Here is a 23,863-nt window from a genome sequence, read left to right as displayed (position 1 = left end):
GGGGGGCCGGGAGGCCGAGCCGGGCGGGGCAGACCCGGGGCGGGGCGCGGCGCCGCTGCTGGATGGCCGGGGCAGCCCGCAGCGCCGCCGCCGCTGCACGGTGAGTGACCGCCCGACCCTCGGGGGCCCTGCCGGCCCCGGGCTAGACCCGGGCTTCTGGGCCCCCTTCTGGCCCAGAGCCGGGCAGTTCGACTTCCTTGGGCTCCTCTTCTCCCCTGTCGCCCCGCACGTCGCTGCCCATCGCTCCCTCGCTTTCCTCCTCCGCGTCCGTCTCCCACCCTCTCTGGCTCTCTCACTCCTGACTTTGTCTTGCTTTCTCCTTTCCCTCTCCTCTCTCACTCTCCGTACCCCGTTCCCCTCTCCCCAGACCGCGGTCCCCGCACCTCTGCGTCTCCCGCCTTGGCCTCCCAAGTCTGGCCTGGCCCAGTCCTGCCTTTGGTCCCCAGGGAGCCCCGGCGGGGTTCGTCAGGGTCTCCCGTAAAGGCCCGGAGCTCCTGGACGCGGGCATCTTTTCCACCCTCCCACCTCCATCAGGGGGTGAGGAAACTGAGGCAGGGACATCGCTGGCTCAAGGTCACGGCCAGATGAGGCAGGGCAGACCCCATTTAAACCTCACGCCCGAGTTTCCAGATTGAACTTCTCTGTTGGTTGACTCACATCCACGTCCCGTGATCCAGCGTCTGGGAACCTTCCTTCCGGGGGTGTCCCAGGCTGCCTGCAGTATAAGGAGGGCTTTCCCGTGCCTCCTCCATTGCCAGGCACGGCCACCGGCCTTAGTGAGCTCCTCTCATTGTCACAGCCAGTGAGGGAGGCAGTTCTTCTCTCATCCCACAGACGAGGAAACCGAGGCCCAGAGAGGGGCTTCGGGGACTTGCCCGCATTCCAAACGCTGTAGGTGCAGAGCACAGAGTTCGGGGCCGGTCTCCAAAGCCTGTGCTCTGCACATCCGTGAGGCAGCTCCCGACTGAAGGATCCTTCTCTGCAGTTCCACCTCCTGTCTGTCTCCGCGCCCTGGGTACGGGGGGCTCACTGCCGAGGAAGAAGCTCTGATGGTTCTGCCCTAGCTCCGCTGCCTGCTTTCCGCACCTGCACCATCAGGTGTTGCCCATCAGGCCAGACAGTGGCCACCTCAGTCCCCGGGGTGTCCTCGCTGGAGCACATCCTGGCCGCAGAGCCTCTCCTGGCAGCTGGAGACACCCGGCTGGGCTGGGCCTGCCAGTGGCTGAAGGGAACCCAGCCAGCGCCTCACCCCATCATTAGGGAAAGTTTAGCTCCAGGCAGACACGCTGACACACAGTCTGGAGCAGGCTCGGGAGGAAAAAATGTGTGGTCCTCGGGAGTGGGGTGCGGAATAGTAGAGCCCCTTTGCTCTGTGCACCCATCACTGGGGTCCTCAGAGGCCCCGGGCAAGGCCGGCGAGAGAGCGGATGCCATGGCCGCTCGTCTGGGGGAGGGTTAGGATGCCACGTTTGCTAAGCAGGTGTGCGGCCAAGGGTGGCAGCTCACGTAAGAGGCTTTGTGTTTTTCAGCACGTGGCATGCCTGGATGTCCCTGTCCTGGCTGTGGCATGGCGGGCCAAAGGCTCCTCTTCTTCACTGCGCTTGTCCTAGAGCTCCTGGGAGGGGCTGGGGGTTCCCAGCCGGCCCTCCGGAGCCGGGGGCCCGCAGCTGCCTGTCGCCTGGACAACAAGGAAAGCGAATCCTGGGGGGCCCTGCTGAGCGGAGAGAGGCTGGACACCTGGATCTGCTCCCTCCTGGGCTCACTCATGGTGGGGCTCAGCGGAGTCTTCCCACTGCTCGTGATCCCCCTGGAGATGGGGACCATGCTGCGCTCAGAAGGTAGGTGACCCTCCTCTGGCGCCCGGGGCCCTGGGAGAGTGGGGTCCCACGTCTGTCTGGGGTGGAGGGCAGGGACGGAACACATAACTTCTCACCCTGTAAGACCAGGGTGCGCCAGGCTCATTTGTTCGTTCACGTGTGCATTTGTTTATTCTGAAAGAATAAAAGCCAGCAAACATTGACTGAGAAACTATATTGTGGTTGGAAACGTGGGTGCCAGGCCGCTTGGGTTCCACGCCTGGCTCTGCCACTCACCAGCTGGTGGCCTGGGGCAAGTTACTTAACTTTAGGCTCCGAGCCTAAATACTAGGCATAGTACTAGTATCTGCCTCCTAAGTGCTGCTGTGAAGAGGAGAGCAGCTCAAACGGGCGGAGCACTCAGAAGGGGGCCTGGTGCTGGGGGCGGGGGGCGGCCACCGCCATGTGCTAGCCGGCCGAGCGCTGCCCCACCCTCAGTGCAGAAAAGCCCCTCCACCCAGGGCCCCTGGGTCAGCCGGGGCGGAGGCTCCCCTTTGGCGCCGCACACGCAGCTGTGCACTGTCGACAGACGGATGACACGTCATAACTTGTAATGAAAACTACAGAAGACTGGGTGGGTAGCTGCTGAAAGTGCAGGTGCCTGCTGCCCGTCCCCGGAGTGCGCCGTCGCAGGCCTGGCCCCGGGCTCCAGGAATCTGTTCGGAATGCGTGCTCCAGGCCTTTCTGCCGCCTGCGGGGCCCGGGAACTCTTCGTCCAGCAGATGGTTATGAGCACATCTGTGGTCCACGCCGGGCTGAGGGCTGGCGTCACAGCTGCGAAGAGAGCCCTCGTGGGGCCCTGCTGCCTTGGCCTGTGCAGCGTCTCGCCCCTCTTAGAGTGCCCCTGCGAGGTCAGCCTCAGGGGGACTGGGATTTTTAGCTCCATTTCACAAATGGGGAAACAAATGCACAGAGGAGTTCTTTGACCAGGCTGAGGTCACAGAGCCTGGAAGCGGCAGCTTCCCCTGGGATCCCACCTGATCCCCCGCCCCCCGCCAAGCGGCCTCTGCCCTCTGGGCCTGTTTCTCTATCAAACCAAGCGTTTGGAGACAGTCTTCGGGCACTTCCAACTCTCGATGCTGCAAGTCTGCAAAAGTCCCCAAATCTCTGCCACTTTTCTGAGAGTAACAGTGACTGAGAAGAGAGAAATTCCCACTTAAAGAGCGCTTGCTATGTGTATTGTCATTTAATTCCTACAAGGTTCCTATCAGATAACAATCATCCCCGGTTTACAGATGGGGAAACTGAGTCCCAGAAGTAACCTGCCCAGGGTCACCAACTGGTGGGTTGGGGAGCTGGGACCCGTCGGGCTCCCACGCCCTGTCTCTTAACCATGAAGCCGTAGTGGTTCCACAGTCGTCCAGTGGGTCGTGATGTATTTCCTGCTGAGCACCCAGGCAGGGCTTGGCCTGGGCGGGGGGAGGGTTGGGGGGGACGATCCAGGAAGGGCAGCAGGCCAAGTCCAGCCTTCTGGAAGCTTGCAGTCTGGTTGGAAAAACGCAGCACCCAGCAAGCTGGGTGGGGCAGCGGTCTGGCCGGGGGCTCTGATAGGCCAGCCCCCAAGCCCCACATCTCCGCATCTCTGTCCTGTAGCTGGGGCCCACCGCCTGAAGCAGCTGCTCAGCTTTGCCCTGGGGGGACTTTTGGGCAATGTGTTTCTCCACCTGCTGCCCGAGGCATGGGCCTACACATGCAGTGCCAGCCCTGGTGAGTGAGGCCACAGTCGGGGGGCTGGAGGGCAGAGGGAGCTGGTGCCCACGCCCAAGGTTTGCCTAGGCCTTGCCCGCTCTGCCAGAATGACTGGGAGAGGGGATCTGGGCATCTGGCAGGGAACTCATCCTGCTTCAGCACCCTGGCCCCTGGGGCAGTCCCTGAGGCCCAGCTTCCCCACCAGCCAGTCCTGTCCCGCTTCGCCTGTCACTGCCCCTGACGAGGTCCCATTCCAAATGGTCCCCGCTTCTGTGGCCCTGGCTTGGCCTGGCCTGTCAGTGCTGCCCCCTGCAGGTGGTGAGGGGCAGAGCCTGCAGCAGCAACAGCAGCTGGGACTGTGGGTCATTGCTGGCTTCCTCACTTTTCTGGCGTTGGAGAAGATGTTGCAGGACAGCAAGGAGAAGGAGGGGACCAGCCAGGTGAGCCCCAAGCCCCGGGGCCTGGACAGGTCAGCCTCTGTGATGTGGTGCCAGGGCCTGGTGGTGCAGGTTCTGAGTTGAGCCCCGAAAAGAGGGTCTCTTGGCCATTCTCTCGGGGCTCTGGGAGGCTGGGCCAGCTGGGAAGATCCGGGGAGTGACGACGTGGGCCCCTGCTGTGGCTTGTTCTCTTAGACTGGGAGTGACAGCGGCGTGGAAGGTGGTCAGTGGAGCCTGCGGGCACACAGCTGACTGAGCAGCAGAGAAGTCTAGCTAGACCGAAGGGCTGTTCCTGCCTCTGTGTCTCCATCTCTCACTCCCCTCCCATGTCTACCCTGGCCGAGGGGAACATCTAATGTCCCCTCTCCCTCCTTCTCCTGGCCCTAGGCCCCCAGCAAAGACCCCGCTGCTGCTGCCGCGCTCAGTGGAGGCCACTATTTGGCCCAGCCGGCTGCAGAGCCCGGCGTGAGTGCTGTGGTCCGGACCATCAAAGTAAGTGGCCCACTCAGGGCCCCCTCCTCCTGCAGCTGTCCGCCCCCCAACCCCACCCCCCAACTGGCAGGCCCAGCCGAACCCTGCCCGCCTGGCTCAGCCTGACTTCCTCTCCCCTCACGCAGGTCAGTGGCTATCTCAATCTGCTGGCCAACACCATAGACAACTTCACACATGGGCTGGCTGTAGCTGCCAGCTTCCTTGTGAGCAAGAAGGTGAGTGGGGGGTTGGGCCAGGTGGGCCCCAGGCCTTTCTGGAGGGAGTGATGGTGCCTGTGTTGACCAGTTGGCTCTGCTTCCAAAATAGGTCTCCAGTCTGTGCACTTCCCACTCTCTCTATCACCAACACCCTCATCCAAGCCCTGAGGGCTCCTGCACGTGGCCGCCTTTTGTCCGAGCCACTGGTCTGTTCTTACTGCGAACACTCCTTGTTGGGATTGCATACCTCTGCCAGGCTGCTAGGCTTGGGCCCTGCCCGCTTCTAGATGCTTCTCACCCACTTCTTCCCTCGGCCCTCTCTGACATTAGTGGTCTGCCTACTCTTGAGCTGGCCTAGCTCTTTCCCCTCTCCTGGCCTCCACCACACACTATTCTATCTGCCTGGAATGTTCTTCCTCCCACTCTTTGAAATCCTGGCTCCTTATCCTTCAGGCCTCAGCTGACATGCACTTCCCCAAAGAGGCCTCTGCTGGCCCCTCATCTAAATGAGGCCCCTGTCATTCATGCCCATGCCACCCGGTCCATCTCTTCCCCCACAGCACCTGTCATTGTGTAATCTTGTGGTTCTTTGTGTGTTCATTCAGTCCTCGCCTCCCTCTCCAGACTGTTAGCTCTGTGAAGACAGGTTCCTTGTCTGCTGTATTTCTAGTAGCCACATGGCGTCCAGCCAGAGCACCCAGCAGAGTAAATATTTGTAAACTGAGTGGACAAGTGGGTGCCTGGCCCTTGGCCCAGAACCCCACAGACTCCCTTCCCTGCAGATTGGGCTCCTGACCACCATGGCCATCCTTCTGCATGAGATCCCCCACGAGGTGTGTGCCAGAGGGTTTCCATGGCAGCAGTGTGGGGGTGGGACTTCGGAGAGGGATTTGGGGTGGGAAGCCCAGAAGCAGCAGGCTTGGGGACGAGGCTTTGGAGGCCTAGAGCTGCTCGGCCCACCAGGCTGCGGCCACCATCTTAGCTGTGCTCCAGCCTCTGGGTGGGGGTGGGGGTGGTGGTGAATGGGGTCACAGCCTCGGCGGTGCGGCCTGGGGGGCCCAGCAGCAGGGCCGGTGCAGGGGGCTCGGTGTGCAGGTCCGTAGCCGTCCCCCGGGGACCAGAGTGATCATCTGGACCTCCCCTCAGGTGGGCGACTTTGCCATCCTGCTCCGGGCCGGCTTTGACCGATGGAGCGCAGCCAAGCTGCAGCTCTCGACGGCGCTGGGGGGCCTGCTGGGCGCCTGCTTCGCCATCTGTACGCAGTCCCCCAAGGGAGTAGGTACGGGCGTGGTGGGTGGTGGTGGTCCGCGGAGGGGCCCCAGCCAGAGGGCACAGCTGCCCCGGCCCGTGTCCCGGCCAGGATCTGCCCCAAGTGTCCCCTGTGGGAGCGGGTGCTGCACATGGCTCGCCTGGGCCCCCAGCCGGTCGGGACTTCTGCTCCCACTGCAGAGGAGACCGTGGCCTGGATCCTGCCCTTCACCTCTGGCGGCTTCCTCTACATCGCCCTGGTGAACGTGCTGCCCGACCTCCTGGAGGAAGATGACCCGTGGTGAGTGCCCATCACCATCGCCCCCGGGGGGGGGGGGGGGGCTTCTGGGCTCTGGCCCGCCCTCAGCGCCTCCCTGAGCCCAGCCCCTCTCCCCACAGGCGCTCCCTGCAGCAAGTCCTGCTGCTCTGCACAGGCATCGTGGTGATGGTGCTCTTCTCGCTCTTCGCGGGGTGACCGCCCCTGACGGCCCCCCCACCGCCCTCAGCAATAAGAGACTCGGATTCAGTCTGTGACCGTGTGTGAGGCACAGGGCGAGTGCCTGAGAGCGCCCCTCTGACCAGATTAGAGGACGGTGTGTGTGTGTGTGTGTGTGTGTGTGTGTGCGCAGAGGTACGCGTGAGACCGACACTGTGATCGTGCGCTGGGCCCAAGGCCCGATGCCCTCACCCAGCCACGCTGTGGTCTTCTCTCCTTAACCCCGCCATCCGGCACTTCCCGCGGCGAGCATTGAGGAATAGCAGCCCTGCTCCCAAGCGGAGGCCTCTCCCACCAAGCCCACAGGGGGAGTGAGAAGAGCCCCAGGAGCCTAGGGCTTCGGGGAGCCCAAAGCTGTCTCCCTCTGGGGCCTTGGGGTTCCTGGCCTTCTGCTCAGGCACCGAGCCCCGGGCAGCCTGAGCGCTGAGGCTGGGGAGCCTTCTCTGCTGTGTCCGTTGTCCTGGCCCTTCCTTTGTCAGTTCTAAGGCCAAAGAAAGGAGAGGCAGGTGCTCGCGTAGCCCCTCGCCGCCGCACTCAGCACTGACAGTCCCACCCAGCCCGGGATGGAGCCGGGGGTGCTTCCCAAGACCTTCTCCTTGTGGCTGCCGGCCCTGGGCCAGCTCCTGTGCCCCAGGAAATGCTCCCTGGCAGCGCCTGCAGCTTTTGCCACCTCCCGCTGCCAAGCAGCAGCCTGCAGGGCGGTGAGCGGCCCTGGGCCAGAGAGGCCTGCTGGTCCAGCTCAGGGACGCTCACGCCGGTCCAGGCGGAGATACCCTGGAGGCAGGAACAGTGGGCTGTGGCTGCCCCTCCCTGCCCAGGCCCTTTTTCCTGTCCCACCGTGGCCGAGGGTAGGTTGGGGGTGGTGAGGGCTCCGCCTTGTCAGCATGCAGGAATGTGCTCTGGGAGAACGCTGAAGCCCTAATCCCCGGCTATTTCCCTTGGCTGACACCCAGGCACTGAGCTGGCCCACTCCACAGCCAGGCTCAGCCCTGCTGCTCGACCGCGGACGTTCTGAGAAGCGGCCGTCAAGAGGGTCTGAATGGGTTTACAGCAGTTGTGCTGTGGTTCCATTTCTTTCTGTAAATAACTATAGAGAAGATACAAATAAATATTATATACAAACTGGCTGCCTCTCTCCTGTACACCACAGTCCATGGTCAAGCCGGGCTTTCCTGGACGCCCCTTGCTCCAGCCAGGCTGGTGGCTTTGTGCCCCCGCCCAGGTCAGCGGGCCACCCTGCCCACCTTGGCATCCCCAGCCCCGCTCCAGCTCTTCTGCTTCGTGCCCCTCTCTGAACAGTTACCCTCGCAGCGTTTCTCAGGACAGGGCACAGCCGTTCACGCTCTGCCCGGCCTGTTGGCTCTGGAGCCCAAAGCCGCAAGCCTGGCACCGCGCCACTGTAGCCGACAGCACCCACAGGGTGGCTGTCCTCGTTTTATGGACCTAAGAGCCAGGGGCTTCTCCCCAGCCTGTCCCCTGAGTAAACGGAGGAAGGGAGCTCCATCCACAGTCATCTCCAGCTTTGCTTCAGTAAAATTAGATCATGAGGTCCTTCACAGATTCTCACTTCCTCTGAGTGTAAAGGCGGCCTCAGGCGCCGGGGGCTGCTGCTTCCTCACAGTGCGCGCCCGGGAAGGCAGGAAGGGGAGAGCGGAGTCCCACTGTGCTACCCGAGCCATGCGGGTCGGCTTTCAGGAGCCCCTGGCTGAGAACTGCCCCGTCTGTCCGTCCTGGAGGCTGCTCCGGGCTGAAGCCCCAGGCAGCGGCATCCTCAGCGGGGAGTGCCTGGCTCTGACCTGGTGGCTTGTCTGCAGAAAGGGAGCCGCCCCAGCCGGCTGTGACAGTCCAGGGCCCGGGGAAGGAAGGAATCCGGGACTGTTCCCCGCCCCCACCCTCTCCTTGGTGGTACTGGGGCTCCCACCCACGTTGAGCCCTTCCAGGTGACAGGTACACGTGCAATCACAGGACTCAGCCTTCCCCGGGGGAGGCAGTGAGGCCCCCGTTCATGAATGAGGAAGTTGGGGGAGTGTAGGTTCACTGCTGTGCCACGGTCAGGAGGTGAATGCCCTGACTGGTCAGGAGAGGGACCAGAGAATGCAGAAGCAATGGCGAGCAGAGTCTGTCCCTGGCCGAGTCTGTCCCCGAACAGGGGACAGTAACCACAAGCCCTCGGAGGCTTTACTGGGAGCGCCTTGGGCAAGAGGTGGAAGTCAATGGGATTGCCAAGGGGATCACCCCTGCGAGCACTGGAGCACTGGCACACACTAGAAGGCGGCCTGGAGGCGACGGGAGTCCAGCGTTGGGAAGCTAGCCAGGAGCCGAGCCCTCCAGATGAGCTGGCTGTCAGTAGCTCACTGTGGGCCCGTCCAATCAGGGACAGGGCGGAAAAGGAGTGTGGAGGGGCTTTTGCTAGGGGCAGGGAAGAGCTGACAGGATTCCAGAGACGCTCTTACTCTGGAAGGCATTCCGGGGCCCCCGAAAGCTGCTGCTAAGAGCACAGGGGAAAGCAGACGTGCTTTACTGTCCTGGGTTTAAATCCCAGCTATGCCACCTAAGAGCAATCCTGGCCCAGCGGCTCACACGCATCTAGGAAATGGGACTACCCCACTGGGGGCTACTGGAAGAACTAGATCCAGTTATGCACAAAATCCGCTGGGCACGGGGCCCAGAACAGGCCCTCAGTGAACCACATGAGGCCAGCTACAATGCAGGGGAGCTGGAAGGTTGGACGGACAGAGGACCAACGAGATCCTCGAGGAAACGGATAGGACGTGGGACCTGATGGGGAGCGGGGCTGACGGCGGAACTGGGGGGTGGGGGAGAACACACTGTGACCAAAGGTTAGGCCTAGAAGGGCTCTCAGTGCTCTTGCTCAAGGTTCATTTCTCAGCAGGAGGAAATGAGCCAAGAGAGCTAATGGGGACACGTGGAGAAACAGGAGGCTCAGGGGCCAGGAAACGGGAGGAATTTCAAGGAGCAAAGACACAGAGCCTGGCTTTACAGGGAAGCAAGGATGAGGGACCAAAATGCCAAAGGGGAAAGGCTGGGGCAGGGAGCAGGAAAGGGGTGGGAGGGGCACAGGGGGGGTGGGGGGGGGCGGAAGACCCCAGGCAGCAGCCGTAGCACGCACCCATCCTTCCCGGAGGGCCTCGCCTGACGACTGCTTTGAGGCCCACAGTGGTTTCAGGGATTCCAGGCAGCAGCACGTGGGGAGGGAGCCTCCTGCAGAGGCCCCACTCTTCCTTCCAGCCAAGCCCCGGGAAAGGTGCAACAGACAGGTGGCAGGGACCTGCAACCATCTTTTATTATGGATTTTAACCAGCACCAGACCAGGGAGCAGGTGTGGCAGGCAACCTCCTAGGCGTAGTACTGCAGGTTGGCTTTCTTCTTGGCCTGCACCTCCAGGATGCCCTCCATGTAGTCCTCGTGCGTGAGTTCCGTGGCACCCCTGCGCAGTGCGATCATGCCCTGCACCCAGGACAGACAGGCTCTAGGGTGCCTTCCCGCACCCCCGGCCCGGCTCCTAGAGGCCTCAGCCTTCTGAGCCTCTCCCCCGCCCAGCAGTCTCCACCAGCCAAACGCCCCATCCTGTTTAGGAAGGGGGGCAAGAGGGCATGAAGTAACCCACTCCCCCACGCCACCACTCACCGCCTCCACACACACGGCCTTGCACTGGGCCCCGTTGAAGTCATCCGTACAGCGGGCCAGCTCCTCGTAGTTCACATCGGGACTGGGGGGCCGGGGGAAGAGGGGGACAGACACCACAGGACTCAGTTACTTATGGTTATGGGGAGGGGCGGGAGAGGATATCCTGCCATACTCCCCATCAGGCAGCGAGGTCCACTCGTCCTGTGACGTCAGCAAATCCCTCCCTTCCCCGCTGTGCCTGTTCTCTTCTCAGTATGAGTTACAGAACAGAGGACAGCTAAGTCAAAGCAGAGAAGAGGTTATTTCTGTGTCTTTTGAGCTCTAGCCTTCTAGAAATCTGCACCTGCGATTCCAGGGACTGATTCAGCCTGGGGCAGGGGAGCAAGAGGATGGCTGTCTCCCTGAGGAAGTCCTGCATCAGCACAGTGCTGCCTTGGTCTCCTGTGCCGAGCACTTCCCCAGACGCGCCACAACCCCACGAGGTCAGTGCCATTACCCCCAAGCACCAGACAAGGAAACTCAGGCTTCGATGGGTAATACCACCTGCTGGAGATCACACAGATCTGAATCCAAGTCCACCTGGCCCCTGGCTGGATTCCCCAGAGCCATGCTGGGGGCGTCAAGGAAACTGAGGGCCTCCAGCCTGTGCACCTTCAGACCACGGGGGAGGAGGAGGCAGGGTGATTCTAAGGAGCAGAGCACCTAGAATCAGGGCCTGGACCCGAGCAAGATTCTATCTCAGGCTTGTGGGGAGAAACGGAGGCTGGCATGTGGAAGAGTTCTGTGTGAACAGGGAGGGGAGGAGGAGTGGGCGGAGACCTGGGGACACTCAGTACGAGAAAGACAACAGAGACGGCTCTGCTGCTGCCCCTTCAGATCTCAGCGCCTTGCTCATGTCCTTGCTCACCTGACGTTCATCTTGCGGGAGTGGATCTGCATGATTCTGGCCCGGGCCTCCTCGTTGGGCATGGGGAATTCAATCTTCCGGTCCAGACGGCCTGAGCGGAGCAGTGCGGGGTCCAGGATGTCCACCCTGTTGGTGGCTGCAATCACCTGAGCAAGGGGAGAAGCAGCAACATGAACTGAGGAAGATGGGGCTCCCAGACAGACAACAGTCAAGGCCATGCCAAGCAGAGAGGCAGCCCAGGGTCCACATCAAACAACGGTGTTAAAGACAATCTCAATTCTAATTCTAGCTGCACTAGCTGGGTGACCGAGAAGGTGCCCTGCCCTCTAAGCTCCATTTTCTTCATCTGTGATGACAATACTCACCTTTACTTGGGTGTTAGGCTGGAACCCATCCAGTTGGTTCAGAAGCTCCAACATTGTCCTCTGCACCTCCCGGTCTCCGGCCTTCTCACTGTCAAAGCTGAGGCACACAAGAGGCCCGACACACTGATGAGGCCACAACTTGGGCAGAGCCTTCCCCTCCACCAGCCACCAGAAATCTAACCCAACTATCCAGGGCAGGGAAAGGTCACGCTCAACTTGCGGCCAGCCCAGGACTGACACAGAACAGGTGTCAGAGACTGGAGAGGCTCCTGGTATCAGCCAGGCTGAGGATAAAACAGTGAGCAAAACCAACCACTGCCTGGGCTATCCCCCAATGAATGTGCCACTGCAAACTGAGCTAAAGCTTAGAAATATGGGATCCAGACTTGGAGTGTAAAGGGGAGCCCAAACAGGCATCCCTGAGGAAGTATCTCTCACGGTGAGAACACAAAGGCTAGGCAACCAACCACTAAAAAACAGGAAAAGTATATTCTAGAAAAGGAACAGGTGCAAACTCTCTCCCACCAGGGCCAAATGGACTTCGATCATAGAGCGGACCTATAAACCAAAGAGATGTTGGGGCATCTGGGTGGCACAGTCAGTTAAGCGTTCTACTCTTGGTTTCAGCTCAGGTCATAATCTCAGGGTCGTGAGGTCAAGTCCCGCCTCCTGCTCTGCACTCAGGGGTGGAGTCTGCTTGGGATTCTTTCCCTCTTCCTCTCCTTCCCCCTCTGCCCCTCCCCCACCTCAAGTGCATGTGCTCAATTGCTCTCTCAAATAAATGGCCTTAATAAATAAATAAAAATCTTAAAAAAATTAACTAAATGGATGCTGGGAAGAGGTGGGGGCGGGGACAGGTCCAGGATGAAGTGGAGGGGAACAGGGAAAGCCACACGGCAGACCAGGCAGGCCATGGTAAGTCCAGCATTTATCCCAAGGAGCAATGGGGGCCCACAAAGGGTTTCAAGTAGGACGTCTGTGTGAGGGAGTGTGGGTGTATGCGAGGGAAGCAAGCAGGTATGAAAGGAACATGCAGGTAGCCGTGAGGAGAATGGATGGTCAGGGGAAAAAAGAAGCAAGGAAGCTAGTTTGAACAGAATTCAGGACGTAGAACCACAAGAGTAGAGTTGCCACTGTTCCAGGGGAAGGAGGGGACAGGGTGGGAAATAGTTGGAATTTAAAACAATCTCCTTGGTGGCACTCAGCACCACCCCCCTCTTTTTTTAGGATTTTATTTATTTGACAGAGAGAGACAGGGAGAGAGGGAACACAAGCGGGGAGAGTGGCAGAGGGAGAAACAGGCTTCCCGCAGAGCAGGGAGCCCGATGCGGGGCTCGATCCCAGGACCCTGGGACTATGACCTGAGCCGAAGGCAGATGCTCAACGACTGAGCCACCCAGGCACCCCCACTCAGCAACCCCTTACCGCTTAGTGCCAATGGCATCCAGCTCATCAATGAAGATAATGGATGGAGCTTTCTCCTTGGCCAGAGCAAAGGCATCCCGGACCAGCTTGGCACCATCCCCAATGAACATCTGCACCAGCTGGGGGCCAGCCAGCTTCAGGAAGGTAGCCTGTCGAAGGGGCACGGTGACAAGAGTCAGGCCAAAGGCACCAAGAGAGGTCCCTCTGAGCCTACTTGGCAGAGCTTTAGCTTCTATCCATTTCTTCCTCATTCCCTTCCAAAGCACTCACCTTGGTCTGTGCGGCACAGGCCCGGGCCAGCAGGGTCTTCCCCGTACCTGGGGGGCCATACATCAACACTCCTTTTGGAGGCTGGATCCCCAAGTTCTCAAACTTCTCCTTGTGGTTCATTGGCAGGACAATGGCCTCCACCAGCTGCCAGGAAGAAGTCCTGGGTGAGGAGAGTGAAGCCTGGAGGGATCCTACCGCCTGACACTTAATGACTTCAACCCCATCCCGCAAACCTCCTAACGCCAATTCAGGGACATGGCCTCTCCTTCCCCTGCATCAGAAGGACACAGAATGCTCACTCCCACCAAGGCTGGCTACAGCCGCTCCAGGAACAGCAGGACATGGTAGAAAGGCACCAGGGTAAGAACCAGGAGCCTGAGTTCCAGTCCTGGCTCTGGTCCTAACCTTCTGTGACCCTCAAGACAAGTCATTTAATCTCTGGACCTCAGTCTCCTAAACTGTTACACGGCACCCTCCTTACCTCCCTGGAATGCTATGATAAGAGGCATGTTGGCAGTAAGTGCTCTGGTCAATGAAGCAGAAAAACACAAAAGGTGGGCAATGCTGCTATTAGCAGCCCGTGCCTCCCTCACCTCCTGAATCTGCTTGTCCAGGCCCCCGATGTCACTATATTGTTCTGTGGGCCTCTCATCCACCTCCATGGCCTTCACCCGAGAGTCATACTCTGTGGGCAGGGTCTCCAGGATCAGATAGGAATCTTTGTTCACACCCTGGGGACAGAGCACGAAGCCTTCAGATTTGTCCCAGCTCAAGACCTAACTAACTGGCTGGGTGGCAGGTGTCTGTAAAGTGAAAGGAAAATACAGGACTAGGGAAGACAAGAACCAAAGAGCAAGCTGATGAGCTCAGACTCCCCGGGCTGCTCTGCCAAGGTTCAGGGCCAACAGTGACCGGGGCCTGCGGCAGAGGCCCAGCTAGTCAGTGGGAGAAACCTCACTGGAAAAGCCCTGCCCAGGTTCAGGGACACCACTCACCACCAAATCTCCTGGCTTTAGCTTTTCAGCATCCACCAACCCAATCACAGGCAAGAAGTATGTCTGTAGGGAAAATTCTAGGTTGAATCTCAGTTACTGCCTTCAATAATAAAGCTCCCTAGTCCTGTCCGACCTCCACGCCTCACCCTCCTTAGTTCTATCCTTGAGCTAGCCTCACCTGTCGTGTAGAGGTTTTGATCACTGCACATTTACCCTTCCTCTGGGAATCCAGGTCAATATTGGCACCATCCTCTTCTTGGTCATTGGGATCAACATCTAGAAGCTGGGAAGGGAAAAAGCTCAGGTCAAGAGGCCCTGCTCAGCCCCCTGAACTCCTCAGAGACTAGCACTTCCCAGGTGAAAACAATCCACCCCCTTCCTCAGACTAGCCCCAGTCTCAGCAAAGGTGCAGCTGATAAGCCAGGGGACTGATAAGATCCCTTTAGGTGTTGCTTTTCTGTCCCCCAAGAGCTCTGTACCGCCCAAGTAAAGAGGAAACATGTGTGGCTTCTGAGGCCTTTTCAGGGTGTCTAGGTGTGTATACCACCCTGGAAATGCCCACTAGGGAGGGGGCCCCAGGAGGTGTAGTTCTAACGTGCAACTTGGGCCTCAAAGCTTTTCACCCACTCTTTTTCCAATGGCCCCATCGCAGGCTGCCTCCAAGCCCGGCTGACCCTTTTCTCTTCCCCTCCACATACACACACACCTCGATAACGTTGGACACAAGGTACGGCAGGGTCTTGTTCACTTTGATTTTCTCACTGTTCTCTTTGATCTTGTCCTTCATGGCTTGGAGTTCATGGGTAACTCGCAATACTTCACTCTTCATGATCTGGGATGAGGGCAAGTGGAAGCAAATGTTCAGCCTGGGCTCAGCTTGTCCTAGGGCCCTGTAATTGGTGAGGCCCGGGCTGCCCAGGGGACCTTCCAACATCCATCCACTCAGCTCTAAAGCTCTCTGAAGGGTGAACCTGTGTCCACATCCAGCAGAGGGCAAAACAGGAAACCTCCCGAAGGTAGTTGTAGCAGAGGGAAAAGAGCAGGGCTCTGAATCAGGCAGATACAGGTTTTAGCTTCGGCTTCTTAATTAAGGGCTGGGTACTTCACCACAGTAAAAACCTGTTTACTCATCTGTAAAATGAGGACTTTCTGAAAGAAAGATTCTCAAGAGGAATATTTAAAGACCTCGCTGCAAAAGGCAGTCTGATGAATCCTTCTCTCAGGCCTGCCCTCCCACCACCCTGTCCCTCTTCCTGTCCCTTTTAAGGCTTAGTTTTCTTTTCACTTTTTCTAATCCGTGGGCCCTACGTCTTCCTGGAAAGGCCGAGAACAACGTGAAAGACGCTGCTGGGATCTCCAGGGCCTGCCCTGTGGGGGCTTCGCTGCCCGCCACTGGGGCTGTGAGCCCACCTTGATCTCACTGTCCAGCAGCCGTGTGCGCTGGATAATCTCTTCTGTGGACATCTTGAGCACCTCCTCCCCGATTCCATCTTGCTGTTAAAAAAAAAACAAAAAACAAAAAAAAAATTTTTTTTTTTTAACTCAGGTCAAGGATTCCGCATCCTCAGCCCACTCACAGCCTCAGCTTCCCCGCCCATAAAACCAAAATGAAGGAGTCGAGACCCTTGCCCACATTCCAAGCGGCCCCGACCCCGGGACCAGGCCAAACCCTGACCCCCCCAACCACTTCCTACCCTCCCGCCAAAGGCGTCTTCCCGTTGGCCCCGGCTCCAAGACCCCCAACTCTCCCGGCGCACACCTCAGCCTCATCCCACACGGTCGCCATCTTCTCCTGCCGAGTCACTGGACTCTCGACTTTCGGCAGCAGATTCATATCCCGAAGGAGAAGACCGAAAATCAGACTGGACAGAAACTTCAGCCAGGATTAATACTATCTTTCTGAAGGCCTGCTCCTGCCTAGTGGCGGACCTCTCTCTCCAATTCCTGACTCTTGACCGAATTAGTTCCAGCCGCTACCGCCATAACGAATCTGCTTCTCCGATTCAAAAGACCAAGCCCGGGACATAGAACCCGCTCCCCGCCCCGCCGCTCCTGAAACGTTACCACCCTCGTCCAGTTTAAGCCGGGAGCGACAGGTGGATGCGCTATTGGTCGGTGCGCGCAATGGGCGGAGCCTGGATGTAAAACCGGAAGGGGAGGGAGAAGCGATGGGAACCTCGAGGGCCCTTGGGAAATGTAGTCTTAATCTAGCCAGTAATTGAAAGGGTGCTTTGGAGGGAATGATTCGACCTCAGAATCTGGCGCAGTTAGGAATTAGGGGATTCGCGAGATGGCTCTGCTTCCCAAACCATAGGCAACATACGCCAGCCGTGTGCAGAGAGCCAAAAAAAGGCATGCCCAAGGTTACCAGAGAGAATCATTAACCAGTTTTAAAGAGAAATTGCTGCTGCTAACTTCTGAGCAGGCGCCACAGACCTGCCCACGTGGGCAGAGCTGAATGGACAACAGCCTCTACAATTAAAAACATTATGACTCACATCTGTAATCGTTTCTTGTCATCTCAAGGAGTAGGGCAGTTCTCTGGATCATATGAGACCCGTTTTTGTTGTATCTGTGTCCCTTGCTCTGGAGGATCTCTGCTTATGACTCTAAGGCGAGACCCAGGGCACCCCTAAAATGAACTTCATGTGAGCCACATGGCATATATTTTCAGTCAAGCCTTCACAAAGAACCCCTCAACTTGGTGGGAAACTGTCGAGTGGTTTTCTTGGAAGCAGTTGAAAGCAGAAATTTCTTTAAATAACAGCATTTGCTAAAGGTTAAGTGACTTGTCCAAGGTTGTTCAGTGACTGCGTGTGAGCACAGGAGCTGCTGACCCCAAATTCACACTTGTCAGAACTGCCTGACAGGAGTCAAGAAGACCAGTTGGGGAAGAAGCTGTCCTGTCCATGCTGGCCCCAGCACACCGGCAAAAAGAGTCAGAATCGCTGGGCTCAGGTACCAACAGTTTATTTTTCTACAAAGAGCAAAGTACAAAGAGGCAGGGAGGGCAGTGGAGCCTGGACGAACAACAGGTGGGCAGGTCCTGGGCCCCAACAGGTTGGAGGAGGCCCTGGCGGCTGCCCCAGGAGTAAACAGGGTCCAAGGCATGGCGAATCAGGGGCCCCCAGCATGATGATGGACAAGGAGCAGGGGGAAGTGAGGCAGAAGCCCAAGACTGCTGGTGGGACTCACACAAAGCCGGGCTTCATGGATGAGCGGCGGCAGTTGGGGCAGCTACGTGTCCCGTTTCTCTGCAGGCACCTTGGGAGGCAAAGGACTCTGTCCGTTCACTGAACCCAGGCTTCCATCCTGGGCCTGGGCTCTCTCTCCTCCCCTCCCCTCTGCAGGAGCTGGGACAGTGTCAAAGGGGAGGGGAGGGCTCCCAGCCTCCTCCCAGCGGCCCTGCTTGCCCTTAGCACTCTGTCCTGGGCTTTCCAGGAGGTCAGGAGTGAGGAGGTTGGCATGGACGCAGGTCTAGCCCTGGGTGTCTGAATCTCATGGCCTTTGAGAGGCCTCTCTGAATTCTCTTTGGGGGGAGTAATGATGGCCACCTCATAGGGCTACTGGGAGGATTCCATGAGTTATCACAGGGGAAGCTTCTAGAACACTCAGAACGCAGAGCGCGCTACATTCAGTGTTACTACTGTGGTTAGGGCAGCTGGGGCCCTAGCGTACCCCGAAGAGACCGTGGGTGCCCCCTGCCCACCGGCCAGGAGCCCTCACCTGAGGTGGAAGATGTGGGAGCATGGCAGGGCCTGCAGCCGGCTGTTCCTCTCGCCTATGGACTCGCCACACAGGCCGCAGTAGAGCTCGGTCTCCTCCACACACTCGTGGAAGCGCACGACGTGGGCGCGCAGCTCACGCTGCAGCCCCTTGCTGCGGTAGATGCTCTCGCTCAGGCAGTGCAGCTTGAGCTGGCTCAGCTGGGGCCAGCAGGGACCGGAGAGCAGGCGTGGGGGACAAGACCACATCAGCACTGGTGAGCCTCCCTCCTTGCCCAGCCCGAGAAGCCGTCCCAGAGGGCCCACCGAGCAGTCAGGACACACACGGTCTGGTCCTGGCGGCGTTCTTGCGTCGCTGATGGGCCTAGGAAAACCGTCCCACCCTCTCTGGGTCTTGGCTTCTCCCCCACGCAGAATGGGGGGGGCGGTGAGGTAGTTGGTGCTCACCCCTAGAACTAGCTGGGAACCCCAGGTTTTTGAAGGATTTTATTGACCAGATCTGCTGCATTGACACCATAATGATTAATTTGCTCTCCTGTTTTTGTTAATTAAATACACACAACAGCTCATCAGCATTTCTGACCAACCTGAGATACTTGGGTAAAACTGAGTGGCTATAATCTATTTGGCATTTTAGTTGGGCTGTGCACTGGATTCCAGAGAAATTCGTATCTTCTAGAAGGCTTCAAGAAACACTGAGCCTATTGTCAACATTTAAAGGTTTGGATATAACTATTAAATTTGAGAGGCCACAGGGCGCCTGGGTGGCTCAGTCGGTTAAGCGACTGCCTTCGGCTCAGGTCATGATCCTGGAGTCCCGGGATCGAGTCCCGCATCGGGCTCCCTGCTCGGCGGGGAGTCTGCTTCTCCCTCTGACCCTCCTCCCTCTCGTGCTCTCTGTCTCTCATTCTCTCTCTCGCAAATAAAAAAATAAATAAAATCTTTAAAAAAAAAAAAAATTTGAGAGGCCACAGACACTATGGGAGGACCACGGGCTTTGGAGTTAAGACAGACCAGGTACAAAGTGTGGGTCCTGGAGCACCTCTCTGAGCCTCGCTTTCCTTACCTGTAAAATGGGGCTTGCAGTGCCCACCTTGCAGGGAGACAGTGAGGAGTGGGACCAATACCTAGAAGAACCTGTATGTGCCCAGCTCTTAGTGAGTGGACCCACTGTTGGGAGATTTAATGACCATCAGGAAGCTCTGAGGAATTCTGATGTCCTCTGAGCTACAGAATTCTTGCCCTGCCCTCCAAAGTGCTCTGTGGGTGGAAGAGAAAATAGCCAGGGTGTGGGAATGGGTCGGGGCAGCTCCTGGAGATCCAGAAGGGCTCAGGGCATGTGCAGGCTCAGGGAAGCCCTCTCCACACACCCGAGATCCCACCTTGGGCTCTTGACTCCAGACCCAGAAGACAGAATCAGGTCTGACCTTGTTCCCCACTTCCTCGGCCAGGTCCTGGGCTTTCTCGATGGCATCCAGAGCCTGGAAGGCAAGCACAGGCCAGGGCTGCAGGCAGAGCTGACAGAGGCCTTGGCTCACAGGAAAGGAAGGGGCTGGGAGGGGCGGGCCTGGGGAGGACATCATGGCTGGGCAGCTGCCCTGCGTGTGAAGGTAGCAAAAGGAGGCTGGAGCCCAGTCACAGAGCTGTGTGGTCAAGTTACCTGTTGCCTCAGTTTACTCAGATACAGAATGGGAAGAATATTCCTGTCTCATTGGGTGTTGTGAAATCGTGAAAGCCGTTAAAGCATCCTGAGTTCCAACCCACCTCTGGCCCTTTACTAGTTGTGGGTCTGGGCACGTCGTGGGCCTTCTCTGAGTCTGGAAAATGGCTTGGAATGTACTCAGCTCATGGGATTCAGGTGAGGCTGATGTTAGACAAAATGTCTGAAAGAGTCCTGCCCAGGACCAGCCCCGCAGAGTGTTGGCTGACCTACTGGCTCCAAATGGGAGCACCGGGGAGAACCGGGGGCTGTCGGAAACAGCCCCATCTCACCTTGTCCAGCGCCTTCCTGGCTATCCAGCATTTGGCCACTCCCAGCAGCACCTGCACCTGCCCCAGGCGGTTGCCAATCTCCGTCATGATGCTCATGGCAGAGTCGTACCTGGGGAAGGCTGTCTGCACAGCCGGGGGGAGGGTGCAGTCAGACTGGACCAGGCCTGCAAGCCCTCCCTCCGCACCCCAGGGGCCTTACCTCCAGGTCCCCGCGGCTCCGGTGGATGTCAGCAAAGCAGAGCAGGCAGAGGGCCTGCAGTGGCCGGTCCCCATGCTGCAGAGCAATCTTCATAGATTGCTGTGAAGGCAGGCGGGCAGCTCAGGCCTGCACATCTGCCCCCCCCCCCACACCACTGGGGTGTCATTACTCAGTGGGCCCCTCTGACAGGGCAGCCCAGGGATCGCCAACGTCCTCGGAGCCCAACGGACCTAGCACGGTGCCGAGGCCCCACACACGGAACCACTGAGGCCTCACCACACCCATCCAGTGGACAGAAGTGACTTGACCAAGGGCACCTGGCTAGTAAGTAGCGAGGCCAGGATTTGAAGCCAGGTCAGTGGCACTCCAGAGACCGGCTTTCTTCCTACTGAAAGTGCCCCACAGAGAGTGTGTATGGGGGGAGGGCAGAGGGAAGCCCCCTCCCCCTGAGAATGGACTGGAAGGGAGTGAGGTTTGGGGCAGGGCAGTGGGCAGAACAAACGCATCCTTCGGGGCACATGGAGAAGGGGGCCAAAGGCAAATCTCGGGGCCCTAAGTGGGTTGATGTGGGAGGAGGACAGCCGAGCCCACGCCACCACCCTCCGCCTGCTCACCTTCCCCCCGGCCCACCTCACAACACTCCATGGCGCTGCCCAGGTGGCCCAGCAGGCGGTAGGCCACAGCCATGTGGTACTGGCTCATGGCTCGGTACTTGAGGCTCCAGCCTTTGCCATAGTCGCTAACGAGCTCTGCGGCCTTGCAGGGGAAGAACAGGGCTTTCTCGTAGTCCTGCGGGGGACACAGGGAGGAGGTGGGACAAGAAGGGGCCCACAGAATGGCCGGAGCTGCCCCTAAGTCAAGGGCTCCAGGGCCCCGCCGGTGTTCGCTCATTCATTCAGGTGTCCCAGGAAAGAGTGATCCAGGCAGAAGGAAGAGACGCTGAAAAGGTGTGGGCTCCGTGAACCTAGGAATTTTCATCGGGTTCGCGGATGCATCCCAAGAGCCTAGCACAGTTCTTGGCACTTAGTAGATGCATGGTGAATATTTGTTGAATGAAGGGATGAACGAGAAGGCAAGAAAATACAGTTGGCTTCTGTTCTCACTTCGTCCCAGTTGGGCCCCTTATCTTCAGAGACACACAAAAGGGGGGTACCAGGCCCCCCGCTAGTGTTTGCCCCCCGGCACCCAGCAGCAGGTGCTCACCAAAGGCTCAGGGACTGGTTGCCAGCACAGTCTGCTCCAAAGAACACTGGAACAGACTCACTGAGGCAATGAAATCATTCCTTCATCCTTTCTTTCTCCTCAAACCTCCAAAAGCTCTTTCTACCTGTCTGTTATCAGCTAATGACCTTGCTTCATACTCCACAGGGAAAACAGAAGAGAGTCAGAGAGGACTACTGCCTTCTCCACCAAATCCTCGATATGGACCACTCTGCCTTCTTCCTGCCACTCTGGAGGAGGACTCCCTGCTCCTACAGATGGGAGTCCCTCCACGGGACTCGGGAACAAATCCCCTGGCTCTTTCTTCTTTTTTTAAAGAACTTTCTAAAAAAGCTTTTATTTATTTATTTGACACAGAGAGAGAGCGCACAAGCAGGTGGAGAGGGACAAACAGACTCTCCACTGAGCAGGAAGCTCGATCCCAGGACCCTGGGATCATGGCCTGGGCCGAAGGTAGCCGCTGAACAGACTGAGCCACCCAGGCGCCCCCCCGCCCCCATCTCTTTCCACTCAATCATTCCCATCGGCGTACAAATACATTCTGGCATTTCTTGCCTCATTAAAAAAAAAAAAATCAATTTCAAACAACCTTCTTTTGATCTCATGTCCCCTTCAGCTATAACCCCATTGCTCTGTTCTTTCTCATAGAAAATCTATTTGATCTTTCACTTCATATCTAACAAGCATCTCCAGGTTAATATGAGACCAAAAGAGAACTCTCGATAACCCCAATAAAAACCTGTTCCTCACAAATTTTGTTGCATACTTTTTTTTAAGGTTTTATTTATGTAAGTAATCTTTATGCCCAACATGGGGCAGGATCTCACGACCCTGAGATCAAGAGTTGCACCCTCCACCAACTGAGCCAGCCCAATGCCCCTTGTGATGCACTTTTTTTTTTTTTTTTAAGATTTTACTTATTTATCTGACAGAGAGAGAGAGAGAACAAGTAGGCAGAGAAACAGGCAGAGGGAGAGGGAGAAGCAGGCTCCCCGCTGAGCAGGGAGCCCGATGCAGGGCTCGATCCCAGTGTGACGCACTTTTTAAATTTGAAGCCATGTAAATGTTCTACAGCTTCAAAATTTTTTTATTTTTTTTAAAACCCTAAAAATAGAAAATGGAAATAAATGACCCTAACTGCATATCATCATATTAATATAATTAATTAATTATAAGTTTAATTATAGAATTAGTATAACGTAATAATATACTATTAAAATATAATGCTATGAGATATTATTACATTATAATGTATTATATTGCATTATAGTAATATAACCACATAGAAAAATATAATTATTTCAAATGACCTTGGAATGTATGTCCTTGGGCAGTTCATCCATAGCAGGATATTTGATAAAGACAAAAGAACGAAAGGCAAAGAAATCTTAAACTTCCTTCAGTTGTCTTTTTTTTTTAAGTAATATTGGTATTGTCTTTGGAAGGTATTTTGTAGAATAAAATAAATGTGTAATTATGTTGCTAAAAGCCAACATTTTCAGTCTAAGAGAAAAGAGAATCAAGATTAAAATAAATTAAGGAAAATCCTGAAACATTAGATTTGAATTGCAAATATTAGCATAAACTTCAGTTGTCTTGGCAACTAAAAAGATTTAGAAGTCATCACAACTCTCAGTAGCAATGAGCACCTTGAGAACCCACATTTGGTCTTTAATAAAATTTCCCACCAAAAAGAGCCCAGAGAAATGGCTGATTGCAGGTCTGGGGCAGGGAATATACAAATGGAGCCTGGGACAGTTTAATTATTGCAGAAAACAAGAACACTTTCCGTGTTTAAATGAAGTCTCTCCAAAGGGACACAGGAGACTTATTGAAGGAATTCCATTAACTAAAGTTAAGATAATTTGAGCATCAGGGGCGCCTGGGTGGCTCAGTTGGTTGGGCGACTGCCTTCGGCTCAGGTCATGATCCTGGAGTCCCGGGATCGAGTCCCGCATCGGGCTCCCTGCTCAGCAGGGAACCTGCTTCTCCCTCTGACCCTCCCCCCTCTCATGTGCTCTCTCTCATTCTCTCTCTCTCAAATAAATAAATAAAATCTTTTAAAAAAAAAAAAAGATAATTTGAGCATCACAAAGCACAATATTGCAATTAACTGAAGAAGACCGAATACTTAAAAAAAAAAAAAATCCAGGATTTCATAACGGTACTCCAAAAGAAGAAAGCAAACCAGGTTAAGTATGATCATTGGAGGCCGCTATGACTTCAACTCCTCATCATCAAAGTGGGAACTAAAGGAAAGGAAAAAGTACCCCGTTTTTTCTGTAGGAACTGCATTTCAGAGGCGCCAACTAGCCCCATTTGACGGGGGAGCGTTCTTCCTTAGAGAAAATTCCAGCCAACAACTGTAGAAGTAAAGGTAGAACTTGGAAATCGCCATTTCCTTACAGTCGAAATAAGAGAACTGATTTGGGCAACAAGCATCACTGGATGCTAAATCCATTATGGAAACTGTGGCCGCAGAACTGAATTTTCACAGGGGGCCGGAGCGCCACGCCCCCCAAGTTCACCTGCTGGTCAGGGAAGGAAAAAACACTAACCCTGAAACCGAGGGATGGGGTTGTAGCCCCCTCTATCGGATGTGATGAAGCAGGCAGCAGCGCCTACATAATCTTCTCACCAAAAAGGTGTGACCGAGTCTTCCCTGGTCACTAAGTTCCAGTTCGCTGGGAGCAAAGCGGGG

The 23,863-nt window shown here is 56.7% G+C and overlaps 3 protein-coding genes across 8 annotated transcripts in view; 1 reads left to right on the top strand and 2 right to left on the bottom strand.

Annotated features, from left to right (window-relative positions):
• Positions 1–44: 44 nt before the first annotated feature.
• On the top strand, positions 45–7,537 carry SLC39A13 (solute carrier family 39 member 13). Of its 4 annotated transcripts, none has more exons than XM_021684807.1 (10): positions 45–100; positions 1,530–1,838; positions 3,450–3,563; positions 3,861–3,985; positions 4,370–4,474; positions 4,600–4,689; positions 5,454–5,504; positions 5,818–5,950; positions 6,121–6,220; positions 6,319–7,537. In XM_021684807.1, the coding sequence occupies exons 2-10, from the start codon at positions 1,538–1,540 to the stop codon at positions 6,392–6,394; spliced, it is 1,095 nt and encodes a 364-aa protein (XP_021540482.1). In that variant the 5' UTR covers positions 45–100; positions 1,530–1,537; the 3' UTR covers positions 6,395–7,537. The 4 variants fall into 4 exon arrangements, with proteins under 4 accessions (XP_021540482.1, XP_021540481.1, XP_021540484.1 ...); XM_021684806.1 differs by having other exon boundaries at positions 3,837–3,985; XM_021684809.1 differs by having other exon boundaries at positions 5,818–5,946; positions 6,319–6,407.
• A 2,164-nt stretch (positions 7,538–9,701) lies between these two features.
• On the bottom strand, positions 9,702–16,015 carry PSMC3 (proteasome 26S subunit, ATPase 3). 2 transcript variants are annotated; one of them, XM_021684810.1, is made up of 12 exons: positions 15,785–16,015; positions 15,436–15,519; positions 14,732–14,857; positions 14,204–14,308; positions 14,026–14,088; positions 13,624–13,761; positions 13,031–13,174; positions 12,761–12,909; positions 11,336–11,432; positions 10,971–11,116; positions 10,064–10,145; positions 9,702–9,883 (listed from the first exon to the last, which is right to left on the bottom strand). In XM_021684810.1, the coding sequence occupies exons 1-12, from the start codon at positions 15,857–15,859 to the stop codon at positions 9,773–9,775; spliced, it is 1,320 nt and encodes a 439-aa protein (XP_021540485.1). In that variant the 5' UTR covers positions 15,860–16,015; the 3' UTR covers positions 9,702–9,772. The 2 variants fall into 2 exon arrangements, with proteins under 2 accessions (XP_021540485.1, XP_044775614.1); XM_044919679.1 differs by lacking the exon at positions 15,785–16,015 and adding an exon at positions 15,720–15,737.
• Positions 16,016–17,216: 1,201 nt separating this feature from the next.
• The window catches only part of RAPSN (receptor associated protein of the synapse), a 9,402-nt gene continuing 2,755 nt past the window's right edge, over positions 17,217–23,863 (bottom strand). The window contains exons 3-8 of one of the 2 annotated variants that reach the window (XM_021684811.1): positions 20,572–20,730; positions 19,942–20,040; positions 19,743–19,865; positions 19,178–19,231; positions 17,752–17,951; positions 17,217–17,289 (exon numbers count right to left, since the gene is read on the bottom strand). In XM_021684811.1, the coding sequence (XP_021540486.1) occupies positions 17,217–17,289; positions 17,752–17,951; positions 19,178–19,231; positions 19,743–19,865; positions 19,942–20,040; positions 20,572–20,730 (708 nt within the window). The remainder of the gene's footprint in view (positions 17,290–17,751; positions 17,952–19,177; positions 19,232–19,742; positions 19,866–19,941; positions 20,041–20,571; positions 20,731–23,863) is intronic. The other variant, XM_021684812.1, reaches the window with a different exon arrangement.

Source organism: Neomonachus schauinslandi, chromosome 11 (assembly GCF_002201575.2).
Source record: "Neomonachus schauinslandi chromosome 11, ASM220157v2, whole genome shotgun sequence".
NCBI classification, from domain to species: domain Eukaryota; kingdom Metazoa; phylum Chordata; class Mammalia; order Carnivora; family Phocidae; genus Neomonachus; species Neomonachus schauinslandi.
This window is presented reverse-complemented; position numbering and strand designations above follow the sequence as displayed.